The 18,526-nt window shown below is 52.7% G+C and overlaps 1 protein-coding gene across 2 annotated transcripts in view; it reads right to left on the bottom strand.

Moving 5' to 3' along the window:
• CDK14 (cyclin dependent kinase 14) overlaps window positions 1–6,337 on the bottom strand; it is an 85,703-nt gene extending 79,366 nt beyond the window's left edge. The window contains exons 1-2 of one of the 2 annotated variants that reach the window (XM_054384797.1): window positions 6,247–6,337; window positions 1,372–1,403 (exon numbers count right to left, since the gene is read on the bottom strand). In XM_054384797.1, the coding sequence (XP_054240772.1) occupies window positions 1,372–1,403; window positions 6,247–6,337 (123 nt within the window). The remainder of the gene's footprint in view (window positions 1–1,371; window positions 1,404–6,246) is intronic. The other variant, XM_054384798.1, reaches the window with a different exon arrangement.
• Window positions 6,338–18,526: the final 12,189 nt, after the last annotated feature.

The following is an 18,526-nucleotide window of genomic DNA, read 5'->3' on the forward strand; positions in this document are numbered from 1 at the left end:
CCTCTGGGGCAACCTGAGACCATTTCCTCTCCTCCTGTCGCTTGTTCCTAGGCAGAAGGACCCCCGACCTGGCTCCAGCCTCCTCTCAGGGAGACGTAGAGAGCAATGAGGTCTCCCCTCAGCCTCCTCCTCTCCAGACTAAACACCCCCAGGTCCCTCAGCTGCTCCTCACCAGCCCTGTTCCCCAGACCCTTCCCCACTGTGCTTCCTTGCCCTTCTCCGGACCCACTCCAGCCCTTCAATGTCTCTCTTGCAGTGAGGGAAATGCTATCACCTGCTTCCATCCATGGTGGCAGAGGGAAGAACAAGGCCAGCATTGACTACAACATGACAACTCCTCACTTCAAGATCTCTTCCTGCACAAACTTGCTCTGCAGGACAGCTTGCCCTGACCTGGACCTCTCAAAGCCTATCATGGGCCAAAGCAAGCAGAGCTCATGAGCAGCTTCAGTGACCAATGAACCTCAAATTGCTGTACTGAACAATTCAGCAGCAGCTTCACCAGAACGGCTGCTGCTGGTGTGGGGCTGGGGTTTGGGGTTCTCTATCACAAGCAGCAAGGCCTACAAAGCTGCTGAGGGGCCTGGAGCATCTCTGTGATGGGGACAGGCTGAGAGCCCTGGGGCTGTTTAGCCTGGAGAAGAGCAGCCTGAGGGGGGAGCTCATCAATGCTGATCAATACTTCAAGGGTGGGTGGCAGGAGGATGGGACCAGGCTTTGTTCAGTGGTGCCCAGGGACAGGACAAGGGGCAAGGGGCACAAACTGGAACATCAGAAGTTCATCTGAACATGAGGAGCAACTTCTGTAATTTAAGGATGCTGGAGCCCTGGAGCAGGCTGCTCAGAGAGGTGGTGCAGTCTCCATCTCTGGAGCCATTCCAAACCCACCTGGATGTGCTCCTGTGTGACCTTCTCTGGGTGACCCTGCCTTGGCAGGGGGTTGGACTCAGTGATCTCTGGACGCCCCTTCCCACCCCTGTGATCTCTTTCTGTTGACATAGCCAAGAAGAAGACAAGACAGCAGCACTTTCCATGAGGTGCTGACTCCAGGTTGATGTCCTTTCATTCTTCCAGCACTGCTGTACAGTTACTGTGGATCAAGTTCTAGAAAGCATTTTCTCTGCATGCAGCATCTCTCTGATGGAACGTTTCTGAATGACCACTTCTCAAACACCATTTCAGTTTTCCTGCATTACCCCCAAACCCCAAAGCATTCCACTCAGAGTCTTCAGCCACCAAATTCATCTGATAGTGACCTGGGAAATGAGGAGATGTTCAAGCAGGGGACACTGGAACACAATTATCTAGGGGTTTCTCTTAGCTTCAGCGAGAAATCCTGTACAAAGTAAGGTACAAAGATATTGAACCTACCTCATCAAAGCTGCTCTCTTCTTTCTTCAAGGCTTTAAAAGAAAAGAAGAAAAAAAGTGGTTATCTGGCTGCATTTCAAGGAGCACAAGGCAAGGACCACCAGACAGCAGCACAACAGAGAACCACTGTCCTGCTATCACAGCAAAGAATGACAATTGGACACCCAAAATGTGAGTCTGCAGCAGAGTGGAGGACTGCTGAGGTGCTCAGAAAGCCAACTGACATCGTGTGAAAATATCCTTCTCCCAGGTTAGAGACAATGAGACTTGGGGAGGTTGGGGGCTTTGTTCTCAGTCCTAGGGAGTGTGAAAAAAGTAGCTCATAGAGAACCTAAGTGAATTTCAGCAGGGAAAGGTACAACCAACAGAGCACTTGTCCACTTTGTGAAGTACTAAACCCTGATGCAATAGTAGGGGTTGTAAAATACTACAGGCTGGGAGCAGAGTGGCTGGAAAGTGCCCAGCACAGAAAGACCTGGGGGTTCTGGGTGACAGCAGCTGGAGATGAGCCAGGGTGTGCCCAGGTGGCCAAGAAGGCCACCAGCATCCTGGCCTGGGTCAGCAATGGTGTGGCCAGCAGGAGCAGGACAGGGATTGTCCCCCTGCAGTCAGCAGTGGGGAGGCCACACCTGGAGTGCTGGGTTCAGTTTTGGGGCCCTCACTCCAAGATGCACATTGAGGTGCTGGAGCAGGTCCAGAGAAGGGCAAGGAAGCTGGAGAAGGGTCTGGAGAACAGGGCTGGTGAGGAGCAGCTGAAGGACCTGGGATTGTTTGGTCTGGAGAAGTAGAGGCTGAGGGGAGACCTCATTGCTCTTTGCAGCTCCCTGGAATGGTTCTGTGATTCGATGCTGGTTTTGCCCTTTCCCCTCTCCCCCTCCCCCCCCATTTTCAAGCAGATTTTTCTCTCACTCCACAAACCAGAAACTCATCAACAAACAAGGCAGAGTAGCACAGTACAGAAACCATGAACCAGGAAAGAAAGAAAATAAAGACAGGAATAGTGCTGAAGTTGCAGCAAAGACTCACTTGAAATTTTTTCCTTTCCAGGCAAAGTTCTCCTTGTACAGGAAAGCAGGGGTGGCCCAGCCCCTTTTGGCTCTCAAACTCCCATTTTTTTGGGACATGAACCACATCTGCCCTCAGATCTCTGAAGATCCCTTCTCTATAATTACTCATCTGACTTTGTGCTCAGCAACAGAGGAGGGAAAAAAACCCAACCCCTGGGCTTTTGTTGAGGAGCTCTGAGGCACACATTGTCCATCCTGATCATGAAGTGCTTTTGTATGTTCTTGAAGGCTGGACAAAACATTTGCCAGCTGCCAAACCCAAGCAACCAGAAGAACCATGAGTCAGGGCATCAAAAAGGAAAGGAACGGAAGGAAAGAACCCAACTTGTAGAACAGTTTTTGAAGAACACATTTTTAACCTTTTTATTTCCCTTCCAGAACAGACAAGCCACAAATTAGCCTCTGACACACCTAGATCATGCTGGCCACCTTTTCTCCCTTCTCAAAACACATGAATTCCAGGTAACTAAAATATTCTGGGAACAGTCAACCAACAGAGAACCAAATCAAATCCACAAGGTAAGGGAATCTGCAAACTCAGGCTGGGATTTGATCTTGTTGCTTTAACCTCTACCTTTATTAGTCTAAGGAGAGGTTTAAATTCTCCAAAAACTAAGAATATGAGAGTTGTGGCCACTCACCTAATCAGATTCTGCTTCATAACAACTCAACTCAGCCAATTCACTACACAGAAGAGATGAAATCAAGGCAGGACATTTTAGACAAGAAATTATAGTAGAAATTTGTTTCCCCACCCCCCCTCCCTTTTCTTTTTAACTGATTAAAGAAAAAGCTTTTCTGAGGTTAAAGAAAATAAACTATTTACAAAGGAGCTTCTCATTAGCTCAGGTATGTGAGCTATGTGAGTGTGCACCAGAGATCCTCACAGATAACCTTTGTGTTAGTGAGGAGCTGCAAGCAAAACCCAGCCATGCTCAGAAGGGCCACAGACTGCTTCAAGTGCACTGGGAGCCATCCCAGCTGTGTCTTCCTTCCTTCCTTCCTTGTTTCCTTCCTTCCTTGTTTCCATGTCTCCTTCCTTCCTTGTTTCCATGTCTCCTTCCTTTCTCCTACCCTGGTGTCAGTTTCTGATTAAAGAGATTGCCTGACAGAGGTTCCATGGTGGGAACTGAAGAGATCTCAAATACGACTGAGACAAGCCATGAGGAAGCAATTCTTGCCCAGGAGGGTGGTGAGGCACTGGAACAGGTTGCCCAGAGAAACTGCGAAGCCTCCAAGCCTGGCAGTGTTCAAGGCTAGGCTGGATGAGGCCTTGAGCAAGCTGGGCTGGTGGGAGGTGTCCCTGCCCATGGGAGGGAGTTGGAACTGGGTGATCTTGAAGGTCCCTTCCAATCCAAACCATTCTGTGATGATTCTGGTGCTATAGGAACGTTAACAAATGCAAGGCCAAGAACTCTACCTAACTAAAAACTAATTAACATTTATGAAATTATTCATTATTCATTTTAATCACACAATTATCCAATCCTAAAACTAAGAACCAAGCCTAGCAAAGGTTTAAACACTCAAATAAACAGTGAGGCAACTCAGGCCCCACAAGGTGGTTGCCATGCAGTTTGTTCACATGGACAACACCTTGGAAGCAAGGACATCACAACTTTTCCACTGATCTGAAGTTTCTATTAAAATGGGCAGGCTGCCAGAAAGCCATCAGTGAAAACAGTTCTGTACAGCTCTCAGATTCTGAAGTTGTCCCCTCCTTGGAGGTTTTCAAGGCCAGGTTGGAGAAGGGCTTGAGCAACCTGGGCTAGTGCAGAAATTACCAGCCAGAGATGAAGCAAGGGGACTGTCCCTGGCACAACAAAGCAGCATCCTCACTCCAGCTGTTTTCTTTGTTGACAAGTTCTCTGCAGTTGCACCCCCCCTGTGTCCACGCAGACACCTGACTCACCAAGCACCTGACTGCTGCTTCTCTTTCCTCCTAATCAAACACATTTCAATGGACTTCACAAGTTTAAGGGTGATGAAAAATTGGTTTGCTTAGAAAAAACCTTTAAGAACCAGTCCAACCACCAACCCAACACCACCATGGCCCCAAGTTTCTGGAACACCTCCAGGGATGGGGACTCCATCGCTTCCCTGGGCAGCCTGTTCCAATCTCTGACCACTCTTGCAGCAAAGAAATTTTTCCTCATCTCCAACCTAACCCACCCCTGGCACAATTTCAGGCCATTTCCTCTCCTTCTATCCTCTGAGACTAGGGAGACCAACCCCCACCTGACTCCAGCCTCTTTTTTCACTTCTAATCAAAGACATTTCAATACATTTTACAAGTTCAAGCTTCATGAAGAATTTTCAATGCATTTTACAGCTTCCAGACTGCTGACAGCTTCCACCTATTTATGGAGGCAGAGAGATTTATAACCATGGCTTGACAGCCCCTTCGCAACTGAAATCTGGCATCTCCCCATGGTTTACAAAGAGGTTGCCCAATATTTTGGGCTTTTTAAGTAGGAAGGAGGTTTTTCTGAGACTTTTTCATCCTGCAGTAGGAAAATAAAAAGATGCCTGGTCTCAAGATGCCATCCTGCACCTGAAGTTTGCAATCCTTCAAAGCTAAAAGCAGTCATTGAGTGCATACCCAGCATGAAACCAACCACCCAGCCCAAGCACTCTGCACATCTCCTTGGCAGGGCTATGAAGGGGGAATGCAACACCACAGCTCACAGCTGCAGCACAGCCACCTCAGGCTCCTCACTGGGACAAAGCAGCTCTGCGAGCTGACCCACATCTGCCAGCCAGACTGACTAGAAGGAAAAACATCCCAGTGGGACAGCTGATGAGTGAGGGCTATGGAAGGGCCATCACAGAGGATCTGCAAGGCTGGTCACAGATTCATAGAATCACAGAATCATATTATCATAGAATCACATAATTGTTTGGGCCGGAAAAGCCCTCCAAGATCACCCAGTCCAACCAGCAACCCAACACCACCATGGCAACTAAACCATGCCCCCAAGTGCCACGGCCACATGTTCCTGGAACACCTTCGGGGATATCCATCCCAGCTTTGTGGCTCTACGTCCAGCTGCTCGTCCAGCTTGGGGACTTCACACATCTTCCACGGTACCTTCAGTCCCTGCATGTGGACGCTGTCAGTGGACATGAAGGCTCTAAAGCGAGAATTTACGGCAAGCAAAGGACAAGAGGCACGGAGGGCTGAGCGGACGAGAGCAGAGGGCTGAGCAGAGAACTCTTAGGCATTGTTCTCGGTGACAAATTCCGCCGCAAAATAAAGGGGTGCTAAAAGCAGGCGATACAGCGATGCCAGGAGATAACGAGCTCAGCGGCAGCCTCCAGGTCACGCCAGCCCAGGCTGCCTTCTGGCAGTGAAAGAAGGAAGAGAGCTCGCAGCAATGACAGACAGACTCCTTTTGTCTGCCCTCCCAGACCGCCGGGCCGCCCGCTCCGGCATCTCAACTTAACACAACGGCAGCCCCAACAAAACAAATTCGTTAGCAGAGCAGCAACACACACACACACCAAAAAAAAAAAAAAAAAAAAAAAGCTTTGACTTCTTGCCAGGCTTTCTCCGTGGCGATGGGGGCAGGCTGGCCAACTCTGGACTGCAGTTTGGGTTTTTCTAGCCTATTTTGGGCTGCCTCCATCACACAGCATTGCTGAGAATCAGCTTTCTTCCCCAAAAAGCTCATTCCCGAGCCGCCTTCTCCGAGCAGCTTATCTCAGGGATGGGCTCGGTGAGAGTGTTCCCAAGCTGGCAGCCCGGCCACCCCCTCGCCCCTCAGCGGCCGGGACCCGTCCCCAGGGAGCGGGGCAGCGGGACTCACCGATCCGGCCGAAGCTCTCCGATAAAGTTCTCCGTAACTTTTTCATCCTGCTGATCTTCTCGGCGGACTGCGAGTCGATCATGGCACACATAGGGATGCGGGGGGCACACGGCCACCCCCGCTCCCTCGGCTGCGTGGGGCGGGAGATGCCCCCACGCCCTCCCCAACCCCGGCTCCGGGGCTTCTCCCGGGGCGCACCCCGGCTCCTGCCCGGGGAGGGAGCTCTACGGCGCGGCTGCCGCTGGGCCGGTGGCCACCGCCCGCCTCATGGCCCCGTCCCGCCTCCCCCCCCTTTCCCCTTCCCCGAGCAGCCCCGGCAGGGCCAGACGCGGCGGGGAGGGAAAGGGGGAAGCGCAGCGCCGAGGGGACACGGAGCGGGGAAGGGAAAAGTCCGCCGAGGGGCTGCGGGCGCCGGCGAGGGGAGGGACCGAAGAGAGAAAGGCGGAGGAGGAGCCTGAGCGGGCCGCAGCCGAGCCCCCGCCGCCCCCGGCCTCCCTCGGCCCTTCCCCAGCCCTCCCCCGGGCGGTGGCACCGGCGGGTGCCGGGCTGAGGCGGCAGGGAGAGGAAGCGGCGTCGGCGGGGAGCGGCGAGAGCCGCGCCGGCCTGAGGGGAGAGGGGCCGGAGCTGTGTCCCGTTGTGTGCCGAGCTGCGGGCGATATGGCAGGCGGAGACTCACCGAATCATTGGAGCGGTTGGGGATAAAAAAGCCCTTTAGGATCGCCCAGCCCAACCATTCTCCAACTCCACCAGGGCTGGGGCTAAGCCATGGTCCTCGGCACCACATCTCTGCCTCTCAGAAACACCTCCAGGGATGGGCATTCAGCCACCTCCCCGGGCAGCCTGTACCAGGCTGTGAGAACCCTTTCAGTCAAGAAGTTTCTTCTCATCTCCAACCTAAACCTCCCCTGGGCAGCCTGAGGCCATTTCCTCTCCTCCTGTCACTTGTTCCCAAGGAGCAGAGCTCAACCCTCACCTGGCTCCAGCCTCCTCTCAGGGAGCTGTAGAGAGCAGTGAGGTCTCCCCTCAGCCTCCTCCAGGCTAAACACCCCCCAGGTCCCTCAGCTGCTCCTCTCCAGCCCTGTTCTCCAGACCCTTCCCCACTGTGCTTCTTGGTGTGAGGGCCCCAGAACTGAACCCAGCACTCAAGGCCCCCACCGGAAGCCATCAGGAGAGGGAAGGCAGTACAAAGGATGTTTGTCATGGGAACCATTGTGGGATGTCCACTCCAAGCTTGTGCAGCAGTCTCCTAGGGGTGCATTTCATTATGCCCGAGCTGGCAGATGTCACCATGTCCAGTGGCAGGGAGCTCGCTGAGGGCTGGTGGAGGCCTGCCCCTGCCCGGGGGAGCCCTCAGCCCTTCCTTGGGTCACAGCTGCCAAAGGCCAGCACAAGTGATGTAGGGCTGGTGCTGGCAGAAGACACCCTCTCAGCCTAACTTTTGGGTGGAATGCTGCCCCAGGAGAAGAAGGGCACCTTGCCCCAAGTCTACGCCTGCTCTTCAGGTGGAAACCTGGGCTCTTCTCCACTCGGCTCCCAAGGCACAGGCAAACAATACAGTGCCCCAGCCTGCTCCTTCCTGAGTGCTGGGAGCTGTTGATCTCATTAGTGTCACTGAACCAGCCTGACTGAGAATCAGTTTACCCCATTAGGACAGATGGCCATATCCAGTCTGAGCTGTAAAGGAGGTCCTCGTGGAGAAAACCACTGTGAGCCCCTGCTCTGCATGCCTCAAATCATCCTTTAATGCATCTTCTCCAGCTGAAAGAAAGTTGGGCTTTCATGAGGCTGCCTAACACAATCTGCTGGGATGAGACAGTGTCCAAGCTAGAGCTGTTAACTCCACTGTAGAAGCACACTTGTCTGGGCAAGTGTTGAGGTGAGGTGGGTCCTGCAGCTCTGCAGCTCTAGGAATGGACCTTCATGCTGTGATGCCCATGGTGAAACAACCTCTGAACCTACAGCTCAATAAAAAAGCTTCCAGAAGTGTGAATGCTGCTGACCCTGGCAGCATCTTTGAAACATGAGCTAAAGTGGCACTTTCCATGTTGGCTGTGTCATAGTGGTTGGACTCAATGATTTTAAAGGTCTTTTCCAACCAAAATCGTAGATTCACAGAATGGGTTGGGTTGGAAGGGACCTTCAAGATTACCCAGTGTCAACCCCCTGCCATGGGCAGGGACACCTCCCACCAGCCCAGCTTGCTCAAGGCCTCATCCAACCTGGCCTTGAACACCTCCAGGGAGGGGGCATCCACAACCTCCCTGGCCAACCTGCTCCAGTGTCTCTCCACCCTCACTGTCAAGAATTTCTTCCTCATCTCCAGCCTGAATGATTCTGATTCTATGTTATGGAAGGAAACTGAGAAAGGGTAGAAATGGAAAGGTTGCAGACAGCAATGCAAGGGGAGAAAAAAGATAAATACAAGTTTAGAAGAAGCAGAGAAGGGGGCAGAGGCATGAGGACACAAGCACTTGAGCATGTTGGATCCAGTCAATGCAAGAAATAGCACTGCAGTCTGTAATAGCAGGTGATGGTTTCATCCTTGTTTGAACCTGGCATTGGTGACCCATCCTGCTCTGCGTGGAGAGGAACATGCCATGGCCATCAATCAAATATTCCTGTCCAGGAACTAAACTGGAGTTGAGGACTGGGGCCCTTTGCTTGGACTAGATACCAGGAAGAGTTTTTTTACACTAAGGGTGGTGAGGGCCTGGCCCAGGTTGCCCAGAGGGGTGGTAGCTGCCCCATCCCTGGAACCATTGTAGGTGAGGCTGTTTGGGGCTCTGAGCAACCTGCCCTAACTGCAAATGTCCCTGACTGCAGGGCAGTTGGAGTAGATGAGCTCTAAGAGTCCCTTCACGCCCAGTCCATTTAGACATCTGACACATCTTTCTGATCAGGTGCTTTTTTCTTTCTCCCACTCAGGCATCTCCTGTTTCCAAGGACACTGGTGTTGCCAATGCACTGAATGAAGGACTTGAAATCCCTTCTGGAGCTTTGATGGAGCTCACAGGCTGGTGGTTCTTATTTTTCTTTTCTGCACTTCCATCACCCACCTCAGGAAAGCAAGAAAGCACAAATGTGCAATTAGCAAACCACACAAAGAGCAGCCACTCTAATGAGGGGCTTTTGCTCCCTCATCAGGGCAAGCCTTCAGCTCAGGCTCTGTGTTCAGCTCTGTCATCTGTGGCAGCAGAAAATTAATATAAACAATAATAAAAATGCTAAATCATGCTTGCTGCTTGCTTCTTCTTCCACAAGCCTCTGCAAAATCAGAGCATGATGGACTTGGCAGAGCTGGGTCAATCACACAGAATGGTGGGGTTGGAAGAGACCTCTGGAGATCACTGAGTCCAACCACCCTTCCAAGGCAGGGTCACCTAGAGTAGGTCACACAGGAACATATCCAGGTGGGCACTTGGAAGGCAGGATACTTGTGTTGCATTCCTGGGTCAGGTGTTGGGGTTTCAGCAACCTTAGTGACACAAAAAGCAGCAGTGAGTGTTACAGAATCAGTGTGGTTGGAAAGGACCTGGAAGATTCCTAGAACTACAGAATGGGTTGGGTTGGAAGGGACCTGAAAGCTTACCCAGTTCCAACCCCCTGCCATAGACAGGGACACCTCCCACCAGCCCAGCTTGCTCAAGGCCTCATCCAACCTGGCCCTGAACACCTCCAGGGAGGGGGCATCCACAACCTCCCTGGGCAACCTGTTCCAGTGTCTCCCCACCCTCACTGTCAAGAATTTTTCCTCATCTCCAGCCTGAATCTCCCCTCTTGCAGCTCAAAACCATTGCCCCTTGCCTGTCACTTCCAGCCCTTGTGAAAAGTCCCTCCCCAGCTCTTCAGTCCCCCCCAGTCCTTCAGGCACTGGACCCTCCCCATCTCCTAAGCAAGAGGCAGTCAGGGCTGTTAGTTTGCAGTTCTCGGGGGCAGAGTAAGCCCCACTTCGAGCAGCTTGCCCAAGGACAGCAGCAAGCTTCTCCTGGGGGAACAAACCAGCGTGAGTTCTCTGGGGAGAGCATAGCCTTGCCAGGCCTTTTGCTGCTGGGATGATGCAGATCTTCACCACCTTCCCTGGCTGCAGGCCGGGCTGCTCACCTTGAGAAGCTGTCCCTGAGCAGCCCGTGGGAGCTGTGCTGCTTACTAGCGCAGCAGGCTACAGTGCCCTGCCGCCGATGGAGATGGATGGGGAGCCACCTAACAGCCCCCTGCTCCCCTTCCCCCACAGCCTCACTGCTCCTCCAGCAACACTCAGCCTGAAGTGACTTACCCCCAGAGCAAGCCAGGCTGTGCTCACACAAATGGTGCCAGGACCCTGGGGATGTGACCTTCAAGCTGTGCTAGCAGAAGGCAGGAGTGACAGAGGAAACTGCAGCAGGAGTGGCAACGGACAGCATGAGCTGGGCCCCCACGCTCTGGGTTAGGGGCTCCTCTCTGGCCCTGTTGCTTAGTTTTATTAAATCTCAGCCTTTCTGAACCTGTGGACATCCTCCTTGTTGCTATTCCCTGTGTCCCCAGGGGGAAAATAGGCTCAGGTGTTGCCTCTCCAGCCTGGCTGCTGTTGCCCTGCTCCATGGGGTAGGGAAGGATGAGTTTGGGCTCATGCACATGGCTCCAAAGGTGTGATGGGAAGAGCCTGTTTCTCCTGGCTTCTTATGGCCACTTGCTGTGTGGAGGTGACTTCCTGAACCACCACCCATGGCTCAACGTCTCTAGTACCAGTGATCACCTCCAGTGATCACCTCCTGTAGCAACACGTGGGCTGCTTGCTTTGTTTGGTTCTTGACAGCGTAACTTCAAGGCTGAAGTGGCTGCAGCTGGACCACAGCATCTTTGCCCTCAAAGCCTTCAGAGCCCTGTAAGAATCAGAGACCAGAATTGGTTTTGTTGGAAGAGACCTTTAAGATCATACAATCCTAGAACGTTTTGGGTTGGAAGGGACCTTTAAAATCATCCAGTTTCAAACCCCTGACAAGGGCAGGAACACCTTCCACTGGCCCAGCTTCCTCCAGGCCTCAGCCAACCTGGCCCTGAACACTTCCAGCCTTGGAGCCTCCACAGCCTCTCTGGGCAACCTGTCCCAGTGCCTCACCACCCTCATAGGCAAGAATTGCTTCCTCATGGCTCATCTCAATCCAGCTGTTGCTGAATGTTGTTCCTGGGAAATAGGTGGAAAAACCTTTTAAGGAGCTCATTCTCTTGTGCCATCTTGATAAAAAGCTAATGAAAGGGAAAATGTGATTTCAAATGCAGTGACCTCAGCCCTTCTGATACCAGATCCTGATGTTTTGAAGTCACTCAGATGTTCCACAAATGCTCTCATGATGAAAATGATGCAAAATGAAACAGCAGGAGGGCTGAGGCTGATCCATTTAGATGCACTCCCAAAGCATGTGTGAATCATGTCACTGTGTCATCAATATTGAATGAAGGCTGCTCTGTGGAACATCAGGAGCCTCCTTGCAGCACAGCCTTCAGCCAGCAGCACAACTGGAGCACCATTTCTGCAGCTCACAGCTTTGCAGACACAGCCCCAGCTCAGCCTGGGAAAACATGACACTGAGCCTGCACAGCCAGGAGAAACCTCTCATGAGCAAGGCTCTTCTTGCAGGTGCCCCAGGAATCCCCATCCCTGGAGGTGTTTCCCAGAGGCAGAGATGTGGTGCTGAGGGCCATGGCTTAGCCCCAGCCATGGCAGAATCAGAGAATGGTTAGGCTGGGTGAGCTTAGAGGCCTTTTCCAGCCAAAGTGATTCTGTGACACTGTGATTCTGCAAAGACAAACCTGCAGATCCCAGGGGATGCTGGCTGTGAATATTGCAGCTTTAGGTGCAGCACAACCTCTGTGCTGATAGTTGGTAAGGACAGGCTTGGGATCACAGACTGGCTGGCGTTGGAAGGGACCTTCAAGATCATGCAGTTCCAACCTCTTAGACTGGGATTTACAATCAATGCTCCATGCAGTTATTTCTGTGGTGTATCCAGGGAAAAAAGGCCCCTGAGGACAGATTCCCAAAACAAATTCCCTCAAAGATGATTTTTCCAGGCAAAAGCTTCACTTGGCAGAGTCCCCACTAAGGAAAATGTCTTTCAGATAAAAGCCCAGGAGGCTGTGGTCTCACAGCCCTCAGGACAGGCCCTGCTAATTCCAGCTCCATCAGGTCACAAACCAGGGGTCTCCTAATGGCATGTCGTACTCCCAGGCATCCCTCAGGAGGTGACACCAAACCCTCCCTCCTCCACCCCAAGGAAACGAAGCAGAAGCTCTGTGCCTTTAGACTCACCTCCTCACCTAGCTCCTCGGGGTCATGGGCAGCTGCTTGGCTGGAGAAGATCCTCATGTGGCAGGGAAATGTCATGTTCTAGGTCTGAATCTCTGCTGAGAACAACAGCAGGAAACACAGACAGGAACTCAGAGTAACCCATGCTGCCCCCTCCCTGGAGGTGGTCAAGGCCAGCTTGGGTGGGGCCTTGGGCAACCTGGGCTAGTGGGAGGTGTCCCTGCCCATGGCAGGGGGTTGGAACTGGTGGTCTTTAAGGTCCCTTCCAACCCAAACCATTTTGTAGTGTCCTCACTAAAAGCTCCTTGGTACTAGGTAAAAGATCATCAAGAAGCAGAGAAGGAGGAGTATTCTGGACAACCCTCAGAACAAAACAGATGAGGAGATGAAGGACTTTGGTCCTTCAAGGAACAGGAAGATGTCCTCAGCTGCATCACAGTGAAGAGCTCCTCAGTAGTAATCTATGCCTCTGGGCTATCTCCTTCCTACTCACTGCATGCAGCTTCTACAGCTCCAGATGCTGCACAGGATGACCAAGTTCACCTCTGGCTGCTGGTATCTAATGTGCCTTTTGTTTACAGGCAGGATGATTCCAGAGCATCACATTTACCTTTTCAGCCTTGAGGTCTAGCAACTAATTGGCCTTGGAAAGCACTAGGCAATGACCCAGCTGGGCTTTCTGAGGGGCAGTGTGAGCTCAAGGTGACGGATCTCAGCTGCTGTGATTCATGGGCTGTGGTTGACGTCAACAAGAACATTGGTCCCAGTAACCACAAACAGCTCAGGCTGCATACAGTCTTCTGTCCAGCTGAGCAGCTCTCAGATGAAGTAAACAACCACAGCTTGTGTCATAGACCTGCTCCAGTGCAAGGTGTCCTGCCCATGGCAGGGAGTCAGAACTGGATGATCTTGAAGGTCCCTTCCAACGCAAAGCAGTCTGGGATTCTGTGATCTTCTGAGAATAACCCAGTATATGAGGTGCAGCCTCCAGTGCTGACCGCAGGGGGACAACCCTGCCCTGCTCCTGCTGGCCACCCCACTGCTGACCCAGGCCAGGATGCTGGTGGCCTTCTTGGCCACCTGGGCACACCCTGGCTCATCTCCAGCTGCTGTCACCCAGCACCCCCAGGTCTTTCTGTGCTGGACACTTTCCACTCACTCTGCCCTGGGCCTGGAGCCTTCATGGGGTTGTGACCCAAGTGCAGGACCCAGCCCTTGGCCTTGTTGAATCTCATCTCACTGGCCTCAGCCCATGGATGCAGCCTGGACAGGTCCCTCTGCAGAGCCTTGATGGGGCTGACCCAGGCCAGCAGCTCAGCACCATTAGAGTCCAACAAACAGTTTCCAAACTCTTGCTCTGTTCTCTGAGGGAAGGAACCCAGCCTTCAAGGTGCCAAATCCAGCGGTGCATGAGTTGCTGTTTCCTTCCAAACAGAAATGAGAAGATTTCTGTCTCCCTCAGCCTGCACTTGGACAGTAAATGCTCTTCAACAAGGGATCTGCAAGGGCTTGGCTGAATGCCCATCCTTGGTGTTTCCAAGAGGCAGAGATGTGGTGCTGAGGGCCATGGGTTAGCCCCAGCCTTGGTAGAGTTAGAGAATGATTGGGCTGGGTGATCTTGAAGAGCCTTGCCAACCACAACACTTCTCTGTTTTATGCCATCTACATGTGACAAGAAGTGATGGCCTAAATTCATGCAGTTCTGTCTTCCTCCCCATCCCCCCTGAGCAGCAGGCTGATTACCTCCTCTAGAGATAGCATTTTTAATTCACTCATTATGTGCTAATAATTTCTCCACACAAGTCATTACATTAATCAAGGGGGCACAGTCCTTTGAAGTTCCATCTGGGAAGCACCACACTATCTGCATGGAATAAGATCATCTAGTTCAACCCCCTCCTACCAGCCCAGCTTGCTCAAGGCCCTAGCCAACCTCCTTGAACACCTCCTGTCCTGGAGCCTCCACAGCTTCTCTGGGCAGCCTGTCCCAGTGCCTCACCACCGTCATGGGCAAGAATTGTTCCGTCATGGCTCATCATAATCCAGCTGCTTCCAGTTTGAAGCCATCACCCCTTGTCCTGTCACTCCAAGCCTCAAATGGAGCTAAGAATCAGACCCAACAGGTGCAGTGTCCTCCAGCCCACAGCAACAAGATGCAGCTGGTCAAAATCCATCCACACAGAAAGGGAGACTCCAGATGTCTGTAGCCAGATGGGTTTGTACCATCTCCTGTTCTTATTGTGAGAGGGAAACGCACCCTGTGCTGGAGCATCCAACTATCTTACTGCCAGTTCTGTCACCAGCTTGGGCAGCTTTGGATAACCAGCATCTGGCTCTCCATCAAAATGCTGCAGTCACCATCCCTAGAGCTCTTCACAAAACTGATCATTCAGTCCAACCATCCACCCAACACCACCATGGCCACTAAACCATGGCCCCAAGTGCCATGGCCACACGTTTCTGGGACATGTCCAGGGATGGGGACTCCACCACCTCCCTGGGCAGCCTGTTCCAATCCCTCCCCACTCTTGCAAAGAAATTTTTTCTCATCACCAATCTAAACCTCCCCTGGTACAACCAGAGGCCATTTCCTCTCCTTCTATTGCCTGATCCTACAGAGAAGAGCCAAACCCCCACCTGGCTCCAACCTCCTCTCAGGGAGCTGTAGAGAGCAATGAGGTCTCCCCTCAGCCTCTTCTTCTCCAGGCTAAACACCCCCAGGTCCCTCAGCTGCTCCTCACCAGCCCTGTTCTCCAGAGCCTTTGCCAGCTTCCTTGCCTGTCTCTGGACCTGCTCCAGCCCCTCAATTTCTTTCCTGTACTGAGAGCCCCAAAGTTTCCCGAGAAGCGATGTAGGGGCAATAAGCAACTGGGGCTGACTGGAGAACACCAAGAGCCTGGATTCTGTTTCAAGGCAGGTGAACAGCAGGGTTGAGGCAAGGTTGCCCTGGAGCTGCAGGTTAGAGATGCAGTTATCTCAGGAGCTGTGACAAAAACAGCACCGTGCAAATCCACCCCAGCCTGGGGTCATTAAAGCTTTCCTAATCCTTTTGCTGTGCGCCTGCTCCACAGCTCGGCTGCTCCACAGCTCGGCCTGAAGGGCAGAGTAAAAAACAAAAGGGCAAACAGAAGAGGAAAAAGCCACCCCTGCCTGGAATGGCTGCAAATGACTTTATCTTCATCCTCCATCTATCTTCACCCCCTTCATACACAAACATTCAGCCTCCACGGGGTTCAAAGTGACTTTGCTCCCTCCAGCACCCATTCATCTGCCACACAAGCACCTGACTAGAAGTGACAGCTCAGAGCTCTGCCCTCTGTTCCTTGTTCTCCTTTGGAAGCGGCTGCTGGGTCAGCAAGGGAATAGTCTCTCCACGTGATTCCCAATGCATCCTGACGCTTCAGGCTGAAGACTCAGGCACCTGTCAGGCTGCTCAAACCCACCGGCAGCTTTCTCTGGGTCAAGGTTCCCTTCTGCCCTGGGGAAGCTCCCCTAAGCCACCCCCCAAGTTTCTTTGGAAGCTGCGTGGGATAGGGCAGGAGAGTTGAGGATTTTCAGACGCTCTTCCTGCAAACAACGAACCTGGTTGGTGCTACAGCATGGGAGCCACCTGGGAATGCTGGGTATGGCCACGCAAGGTAGCTGCACCTTCTGTGCTCTTCTCTTTAGCATGACAAATCTCAAAGATGTGCAAACTAAAACACCTTTGTTGACCCACTGCTGCTTCTCACTCCCTACAGCTCCCTGCAACTCCTTCTGGCTGCAGAACCGGAGTCTCTTTGGAAGAGACCTTCAAGATCATCCAGTCCAACCCACAACCCAGCACTGCAAGGTCACCACTAAACCATGTCTCCAAGCACCAGGTCCACACTGAAATGCAAGCAGCAGCCTTGCTATGGGTAAACCAACCCCAGCACTGCTGTAAAGGGAGACGGCAGACAGGGAAGGGGAGAAGCCTGCAACTAAAATATAGAAATGGGGACATTTTCCATCCAGTTGACAGGGTGAAAACAGAAAGAAACATTTCAGCTGGCAAAGCCCTTTAAGCTCACCCAGCCCAATCATTCTCTAACTCTGCCAAGGCTGGGACTAAACCATGGCCCTCAGCACATCTCTGCCTCCTGGAAACACCCCCAGGGATGGGCATTCAGTCACCTCCCTGAGCAGCCTGTGCCAGGCTGTGAGAACCCTTTCAGTCAAGAATTTTCTTCTCATGTCCAACCTCAGCCTTCCCTGGTGCAGCTTGAGGCCATTTCCTTTCCTCCTGTCCCTTGTTCCTAGGGAGAAGAGACCAAGGCACCCACCTGGCTCCCTTTAAGGGGGCTGTAGAGAGGATTGAGGTCTCCCCTCAGCGTCCTCTTCTCCACACTAAACACCCCAAGATCCCTCAGCTGCTCCTCACCAGCCCTGTTCTCCAGACCCTTCCCCAGCTTCCTTGCCCTTTCACTGACTGGAAGAGAGCCAGGGAACAGCTTTATAGAAATTGCTGAGAAATTATATAAAGGCTTAGGGTGGAGATGAGGAAAAATTTCTTTACTGCAAGAGTAGTTAGGCGCTGGAACAGGCTGCCCAGGGAAGTGGTGGAGTCCCCATCCCTGAAGGTGTTCCAGAAATGTGTGGCCATGGCACTTGGGGCCATGGTTTAGTAGCCATGGAGGTGCAGGGTTGATGGTTGGACTGGATGATCTCAGAGGTCTCTTCCAACCCAAACCATTCTGAGGTTTTACTTACAGAGCTAAAATCAGTGAGGGAACGGCAGTGACCTGTCCTAGGAGCAGTGGTGAAGTGACAGCAAGGCCTGGGCACGTCCTGTGGCACTGCAGTGACAAAACTCACCTCACCACCTACCCCCCCAGCTACAGGCTGCTGAGGTCTTCCTTCTGTCAGAAGAGCAGCAGAAGCCAGGATGCATCCTTTCTGTGCTCCCATGCTCAAGCTTGACTGCTCCTACAGCAAGCCAGTTTCAAAGCACATGGAGCCACAGCAGAGAGCAGAAGGAAAGCCATGGTTACAGGAGTTTATTGCAGGAATGCTGGTCAGAAGTACATCTTCAACACTGCACATTTCATGGCTAACAGCACAGGAGCCTATTGCAGCTCTGTAGAGGCACAGAAACACAAGTTCACCATCAGCCAGCACTGGGCCCTCATGGCCAAGGCCAATGATCTCCTGGGGTGCATCAAGAAGAGTGAGGCCAACAGGCTGAGGGAGGTTCTTCTCCTCCTCTACCCTGACCTGCTGAGGCCACACCTAGAGTCTTGGGTCCAGTTCTGGGCTCCCCTGTTCAAGAAGGACTGGGAACCAATGGAGAGTCCAGAGGACCAGCAGTATGCTGAGGGGCCTGGAGCATCTCTGTGAGGAGCAAATGCTGAGATCCCTGAGGCTGTTGAGCCTGGAGAAGAGCAGCCCCAGAAGGGATCTGATCAATGATCAACAAGAGCTAAAGGGTGGGGGGCAAGAGGATGAGGCTGGGCTCTTGTCAGTGGTGCTCAGTGCCAGGGCATGGGGCAGAAACTGGAACCCAGGAGGTTCCATCTGAAATTCTTTGGTGTGAGATTGCTGGAGCCCTGGAGCAGGCTGCCCAGAGAGGTTGTGCAATCTCCTTCTCTGGAGAGCTTCTAAACCCCCCTGGGCATTGTGATCCTGTGCAAGCTGCTGTGGATGCCATGCTTTAGCAGGGTGTTAGACTGGATGATCTCCAGAGGTCCCTTCCAGCCCCAGCATGCTGGGATTCTGTGAAATGGGAAATTGCACTAGACTGGGGCAGTGGAAGAGAGGAGCTCTCTGCTGGCTGCCTCATCCTGATAAACTCCATGGAACAGCTCTGTGAAGAGACAGGAACCTAGATACTCTCTGGGAGCTCAGCAGAGCAGACAGAGGCCATACAAACACTGCTTCTGTCCTGCCCTGGATGGGCTGTGGTGCAGGCACCTCTCTTCAGAGCAGCCTGCATGGTGCTGTGCTTTGGGCTTGGGGCTGCAGCAGTGCTTAGAGTGC

The sequence above is a fragment of the Indicator indicator genome, chromosome 11 (genome assembly GCF_027791375.1).
Source record: "Indicator indicator isolate 239-I01 chromosome 11, UM_Iind_1.1, whole genome shotgun sequence".
Classification (NCBI taxonomy): Eukaryota; Metazoa; Chordata; class Aves; order Piciformes; family Indicatoridae; genus Indicator; species Indicator indicator.